At 41.3% G+C, this 7,526-nt stretch overlaps 1 protein-coding gene across 1 annotated transcript; it reads left to right on the plus strand.

Moving 5' to 3' along the window:
* The first annotated feature begins 575 nt into the window (after positions 1 to 575).
* On the plus strand, positions 576 to 4,572 carry LOC133440904 (B-cell receptor CD22-like). The gene is made up of 7 exons (XM_061718239.1): positions 576 to 724; positions 1,627 to 1,974; positions 2,064 to 2,291; positions 2,516 to 2,806; positions 3,065 to 3,143; positions 4,295 to 4,328; positions 4,410 to 4,572. Exons 1-7 carry the CDS (start codon positions 661 to 663, stop codon positions 4,437 to 4,439), a joined length of 1,074 nt encoding a protein of 357 aa, XP_061574223.1. The 5' UTR covers positions 576 to 660; the 3' UTR covers positions 4,440 to 4,572.
* Positions 4,573 to 7,526: the final 2,954 nt, after the last annotated feature.

Here is a 7,526-nt window from a genome sequence, read left to right on the forward strand (position 1 = left end):
GGCTTTAGTGTGCAGTAAAAAGATTATAGAGAAAACTTCTGATAATTGACATTGATAATGTGCTAAATGACAGTTAACAGTTAAAAAACAACAACAAAATGTTTTCTCTGAGCCATCACCTCTGTAGCTAACACGACAAGACATGAACATGAAACCCCTTTTTTTGAAACTTTGAACGATATATTTGTATAATCACAGCTTCAGTAGTGAAACATGATGAGGATGTTGCTATTTTCAGCAGCCTTTTCTCCGCTGAGAATGCAACGGTTCAAGAATGTGTTAACGGCGTGTTTAGTGCATGTTTTGATGGAATAAAGAACCTTTAATGTACTACAGAAGAAGAGAATCCATCTGAGAAACAGCACAAAAACATGATTCATTCGCCATATTTCCTACTATTAGGTTGTTTTTTATTGTGTAAAGGTCTTAATTCCCTCTAAAGATCATGGTGAGTCATCACCACGGTTTGGAGGGTGGGGAGCAGCTGATCCCTCCAATCATGAATCGGGCTGATGAAGAAAGCTCTTCTTATGTCAGAACTTTGTTGTAACTGGTCCAGAACGGTTTTATGTATGTCAAGGATTGATTGTTTTCCTGTATTAGGCTTGGACACACGATTGATCATATAGTTCCAGAGTCTTAAAGTTGCTTCAAAATTTGATGGATTGTTTTGATGTGGAGAAGATGATTGAAGTGCTGCTGGTGCTTCTGCTCATGAAGCCAGGTAAGGACACATTTTGCGATATCTGAACTTTCCATTTCTCTTTATTGCATTTCTCTTTATTGCATTTATCTGCTCGTTTTCTTATTTCTGGTGATTTCTTGTTTTCTTTGCACTTTCCTGTTTCGCCTGTTCCGTGCTACCGTCATGCAAATAATGAGGAAGATGAGATGGGGAACTTGTTCAGCTGTTTCGCACATTAAATCCAGGATGTGTCATACTTGATACCGGTACTTTTAGTCAGAACCTCCCCATATATATTGTTGTATGCAGTTTCATATTTATACCTACAACATCATACAAAAATATATATGTATAAATGTTTGGATTTTCTTTCAAAAGTCCAATTGATAGTTCAAATTTGAAGTCATCTAGATGAGGGCACATTTTTCTTTTCACTTGAAACCCTCTTCAAAAACTCAAATATCACAGTTAAAGTTCAATCTTTAATGAGTGATGGCTCCTGGGACTTGTTGACAGGAGTCCAATTTGAGCAAGTTGAAGACTGTTTTCGGTGGTTTTCCTTCAACGGAAGAAAGACAAGAGGATCTGAAATTTTCCCATAACAATGGTGGTAACCCACTTCTCTTTTTGTTACTGCTACGACTTGAAATTATTTGTTTTAAGAGAAAGTCAGTGTTCACATTCTTGTAGTTAGACTGAATTAATTAGCAGCCAAAGTCCCTGAATTTTGTCAGTCAACCTTAGACAGGTGACATGGACAGGGTTTTTGAGGAAGCATGTGTAAGTTATGGTGTGAAGCAACTATTCTTATTGAAAAGAAAAAATGTGGACAGCAATTTGCCTTAGTTTTCTATAAAGCTTTTGGTGTGTTTTTTGTTTTTATCTGCATAAAAATGAAAAAGTACTAAAATGCACACATTTTCTGTTGATTATTCTCTCAGCAGAGACAGCGGGTCCTGTTCGGTTTGTGAATTTTACAAACCCAGATTATTGTGCCCCGAAGGGATCGTCAGTGGAGTTCAAGTGCTCTTACATCTACCCAGATAAGGAAACCGTCACAAAAACAGCATGGCGTAAGGGACACTTGAAGGATGGCAAATGGGTGCGCATTGAACTTTCAGATCTCCCCTCATATCACAATCGTTCAGAATATCTCGGCGACCATCAACACAACTGTGGTCTGGCGCTTCATAATCTGGAGGATAACGACACTGGATATTATTATTTCTGGTTTGACACAAACATGTATGGACGGCCCAGCAAAGACTCAGTGCATCTGTCCGTCATAGGTAACATTAACCCACATCAAATGGTACTTTTCAGTTTTAATGTCTTTAGTTCTTTAAACAACAACATTTCTTTGTTTGGACTGATTGAGGTGATAAGCTGAGCGCCAGCGTGCAACCACAGAGAGTGACAGCTGGAAACAATGTCACCCTCCAATGTCAGACTGGCTGCCAACACCCCAATATCGTCTGGTTCAAAGATGGCCATCCTTGGGCAAAACCAAACTTCCAGGCTCAGGCAGAGGATGCTGGGAAATATTGGTGTGCTCTGGAGGGATATGAGTCAATGCGATCCGACCCCATGGCCTTGGATGTTTGGTGTAAGTGTGCCGATCATTAGGAGACAGGCTCTGAATTTTACAAGATGTACAATCTGATATGCAAGCAAGTAGCTTTGTAACAGCTGTATTCTTACATGTAATTTACATCAAGATGACGATACTTTCATGTGCAATGGTTCAGATTTCTGTTGTGAATGATTGTTCACAAGTAGAAAGTATACAAAACACAGTACATTAACAGTTTCTTTTATTTTTAAATGCAGATTCTCCAATGAATGTGTCTGTTGAGGTCAGTCATGTCGGCGCGCTGATGCCAGGCAGCAGCGTGAATCTGACCTGTGACAGTGTTGCTAGGCCTGCAGCAGATCTGTACACCTGGTACAGGAGCAACTCCAGCTCCAGCTCTCCCCTCCAGGTGAGCTCAGGACAGGTGTTGTCTCTTTCTGCTCTGAATGTGAACCACAATGGACTCTACTTCTGCCGGGCCAAGAACCGTGTCGGAGAAAGCAGTTCAACTGCTGTACTGGTGGAAGTGGAAGAAGCAAGCAGCGAGTGTGAGTTATTTATAATTTTATCCGCGCCTAACTGCTGAATTGCACAATTGAAAGGAACTTGGAACTAAACAATTTGAGTCAATATATCACACGCACATGTTCGGCATTTAACAAACATGTCATTTTTGATGTTACATTCAAAGTCAAATGCAAAGATTGTTTAAAATGTAAATTCAGCATTTCTAACTACAGCATTATTTTTGGAAAATCTGAGGCCTCGTTAAATTAATGTCTTACTTTCTCCACCTCTACTAACAGTCAATCATTTCATCCTCGCTCGAATTGGAGTCAAACTAGTTATTGTGCTGCTGCTGACACCGGTTATCATCTGGGCGTGGTGAGTAGAACGGAGCACTCACACATGTTCAAGCATGTAGCCTCGGATTTTGGTTTGCTTTCTCTCGAAACCCGCTTTGCCATTTTCTCACAAGTTCACACAAAGGTTAATCCAAATGCATCAGAAGCACCCGCCGTTAAAGGTTGCTGCAACGCTGATGGGTAAATTGACAGTAGGAATGAATAAAAATCTAACTGAGCCGAGTCATTCATATCTTAAACAGAATACGTTTTGTTGTGTTGTTGATTTCACTGACAGACCGCCATGACTGAATGTCCATGGGCGTGGAAGAGTCCAAGGAAGCAGCTTAATTAGGCAGCCAGCAGCTCGTGCTCACCAAGCCTCGGCTAAACGCAGTACTCATTTCTGATTTCACTACTGAAACAACTTATAAAATAAGAGCACCCAGGATTATTTCAGGACTGTTCTGAGTGGAAGTTCAGCAGATGATCCTGATTCGATAGACTGTATCTCCTGGCTCCTTCAGCCGATACATACAGTACTTAAAGGGGACCTATCATGAAAAACAAGTTTTTTCTTGCTTTAACGTATATAAAGTGGTCTCCCCTCAGCCTGCCAACTCAGAGAAGGAGGAAAGTTTTAACGTGGGACTCACTGAAGATGGGCTTGCTTTACTTTGCAACAAGGCATCGCTCAGCAAGAGGCTTCAAAACCACTCTTCAGAAAACATAACTGTGACGACATAGTAATTAAACCGTCTGTGAAGGACACCAAACAAAACGGTGACAGACCATTAAAAAACAAATTCCCTCTAAAGTTCAGTGAACTATGAAACCACTGATAAAAATTTGCTGTGAATAGCAAATCAAAAAACAGAGTGCAAAATAGTTTCAAGGTCGTTGGCACAGTTACTACAGTGTGAACTGAAGTTACACTTAGGTTAATATAAATATTGGGAGGCTGGATAACTCTTCTCTGAGCTGGGTCAGTGATGTAGGAGTCAAGTCTGAGCATCTCACTGAATAACTTAGTCAAAGCGAGATAGAAAGAGAGAGTTCCTGTTAGTTGTCACCTACTCAGATCTTCTCAAGTACACACCAAGTTATTACTTTCATAATATGTCTCCTTCTATGAAATGTGGTGTTGCATGGGTGATCAGCGTATTAACTTCTCTTATTTATTCATTAAAGGAGGCGACGGCGTTGTTCTGCTGCAAACAAACACGTAAGTAAAAAGACCCAAAATTCTCTTTAACAGATATAGCCATTCTTGTGAAATTGCTAATAGTGTTTTTCTATTTTTCAGGCGGAAAACAATGACTATGAAGACATATGAAACACCAAAATGGATGACAATAACAACTGCAAATAGATAGCATGGCTGTTAAACAGGGGATAAATAGGCCGAGATTCATGGCATTTCATGTCTATGGTACATGGTCTGTGGTATGTTGGTCTGTGGTATGTTGGTCCGTATGTTGCTCCGTAGTATGTTGGTCCATTGTATGTTGGTCCGTGGTGTGTTGGTCCGTGGTGTGTTGGTCCGTGGTGTGTTGGTCCGTGGTATGTTGGTCCGTGGTGTGTTGGTCCATTGTATGTTGGTCCGTGGTGTGTTGGTCCATTGTATGTTGGTCCGTGGTGTGTTGGTCCATTGTATGTTGGTCCGTGGTGTGTTGGTCCGTGGTGTGTTGGTCTGTAGTATGTTGGTCCGTAGTATGTTGGTCCGTGGTATGTTGGTCCGCGGTGTGTTGGTCCGTGGTGTGTTGGTCCGTGGTATGTTGGTCCGTGGTATGTTGGTCCGCGGTGTGTTGGTCCGTGGTATGTTGGTCCGTGGTATGTTGGTCCGTGGTATGTTGGTCCGTGTTATGTTGGTCCGTGGTATGTTGGTCCGTGGTATGTTGGTCCGCGGTGTGTTGGTCCGTGGTATGTTGGTCCGTGGTATGTTGGTCCGTGGTATGTTGGTCCGCGGTGTGTTGGTCCGTGGTATGTTGGTCCGTGGTATGTTGGTCCGCGGTGTGTTGGTCCGTGGTATGTTGGTCCGTGGTATGTATGTCCGTATGTTGGTCCGTAGTATGTTGGTCCGTGGTATGTATGTCCGTATGTTGGTCCGTGGTATGTTGGTCCGTGGTATATTGGTCCGCGGTGTGTTGGTCCATGGTATGTTGGTCCGTATGTTGGTCCGTAGTATGTTGGTCCGTGGTATGTTGGTGCTTGGTATGTTGGTCCGTGGTATGTATGTCCGTGTGTTGGTCCGCGGTGTGTTGGTCCGTGGTATGTTGGTCCGTGGTATATTGGTCCGCGGTGTGTTGGTCCGTGGTATGTTGGTCCGTATGTTGGTCCGTAGTATGTTGGTCTCTGGTATGTTGGTCCGTATTTTGGTCCGTGGTATGTTGGTCCATAGTATGTTGATCCGTATGTTGGTCCGTAGTATGATGGTCCATTGTATGTTGGTCTGTGGTATGTTGGTCCGCGGTGTGTTGGTCCATATGTTGGTCCGTGGCATGTTGGTCCGTGGTATGTTGGCTCTCTGGAGCATAACTAAGTTACATGAATCTGCCTGGGGAAATGTTTAATTTACATGTTTGCAATTTTATCAGCAGTATTCTAGGTGACATTATATTATAATGACCCAATACTGTTGCCTATACTTGCTTTATGCCAGTTTGTGACATTCAGTCTCAACAATGGTGTGATCGATGATTGGGACTTTGAGCGGTGTAGCTAATGGTGAAGGAAACTGTACTCCCTCTGTACATACTGGAAGTTGCTGTGATGCTAACTTTTAGAAAAAGCTTTGAGAAATATCCAAATTGCCCAGGTAATAGCCAATGTTAAATCCAGGCCTAAAACATGACTGTTTCCAGCAGATTTTTCCTCTTAAAGGCCCCTAATGCAAGTATGACCTCGTAAAAGAGGTTCTTAATCTCAATGAGACTTTATTTTGACCTGGTTACATAAAGGATATAATAACGCACGAAACAGGGGAAAGCATATCATCAAAAATTAGAGACAAAACAAAACCACAAAATGATTTGCTCATGAGAGAGATTTACGATTTTACGTTTTTTCATTCTATACAATCAACCACAGAACAAAAAGTAGTTTTCCTTCATAATGATGATGGAAGGGAATTGACCATTTCTGGTGCTTCTACCATAAAGGATTAGCTTTCTTGATTATCCCAGTTTGCTGTGCGATCACAGAAGAGAATTCAGACTGCAAGACTAAAGTCAACATTATATTCACTGTATTGTATGAACGATTATGTAAAATGTCCAGGTGTTTTTAGCAAACAGCAACTACATAACATAACATACTTTTATTTGAGACGGTTTCAACGTTATTTACAAGTTAAAGATGGGCTATTTGTTAAACTTCAACTAAAGCATACCTGCGTTTAGTAACAAAACATACCAGCAAACCAGGGTTGATTTTCAGAAACAATAATATGACAACCTAAGTACTGCAGTTTAGGTGACTATGTCTTGGCTACAAGTGCACATTAAAAGTAAATAAAGAAACATGGTACAAAAAGAGAAAAACTGTTTAGCTTACTCTCAGATGTTGCTGGTTCTGCAGCATATTTCTTTCCTTTATGTGTAGTCTCCATTGAGGGAAGGTAAGACCAGTGTCGACCCTTGTGTTTCCTTTTTTTTGAATTACTCCTTTTCTTAGTCTCTGGATGTAGTTTGTCTGATGGGAGTGGGAGGAGTCATTGTGTTTATTCTCTGCTCTTGGGTCCAGTCGTGGTGCTGCTCAAGAGCACGTCCAGCCAGCCTAACCCCTGGTTCAAATGTGCTGAACGTGTCAACAGTGTGATGTCAAGCACTGCCAACGTAAATTATTTTTCCGTTAGTCGTTCGTCAATCAAAGTGTTGGTCCAGTTGCGGTTACACACCTAGTGCTAACCACTGAAGTCATCCATGATTGTGTCAAAGCAAAGCACCCAGCCAGCTTGTTTAGCTGGCGGCGTGGAGCTTTAATGGTTGTTTACTGGTATGACAGAAACACCTACGGACAAGCATTCCCACAAGGGTCCTGTGTGACTGTAAGGAAACGTCCTCTTCTTAATTTGAATGTTCATAAGTACACACAATGCTCAGTGATCTATATCACCTCCGCAGATACAAAGTTGTATACAAGTTCTGACAGACCATCCTCATTCATCCACACAGTATTTTCAGCAACTCTTTTGTCAACACATTGGATCTATGTGCTCAAAATAGTTATTTTCTGGGTATACATTGATATGCAATCCTTTTGTTTGATTTGATATAAAACGTAAAATATACTACGGCAACTTTAATGGGTAGATTTTATATTGTGTTTTGATTAGTTATTTATTAAAGGATCTGGGAAGGATTTTCTTTCTGGTTAACTTATAAACTGAACTATGTCTCATGTTCTGTCCTCACTTGTAGTT

Source organism: Cololabis saira, chromosome 3, assembly GCF_033807715.1.
Source record: "Cololabis saira isolate AMF1-May2022 chromosome 3, fColSai1.1, whole genome shotgun sequence".
In the NCBI taxonomy this organism is placed as follows: Eukaryota; Metazoa; Chordata; class Actinopteri; order Beloniformes; family Belonidae; genus Cololabis; species Cololabis saira.

Bases quoted from the DNA above. Each gene is read 5' to 3' on its own strand.
- LOC133440904 (XM_061718239.1), top strand. From the start codon at position 661: ATGGATTGTTTTGATGTGGAGAAGATGATTGAAGTGCTGCTGGTGCTT. The intron at 3,144-4,294 runs GTGAGTAGAACG...TATTCATTAAAG, and splicing joins CCGGTTATCATCTGGGCGTG to GAGGCGACGGCGTTGTTCTG. The intron at 4,329-4,409 runs GTAAGTAAAAAG...TCTATTTTTCAG, and splicing joins GTTCTGCTGCAAACAAACAC to GCGGAAAACAATGACTATGA.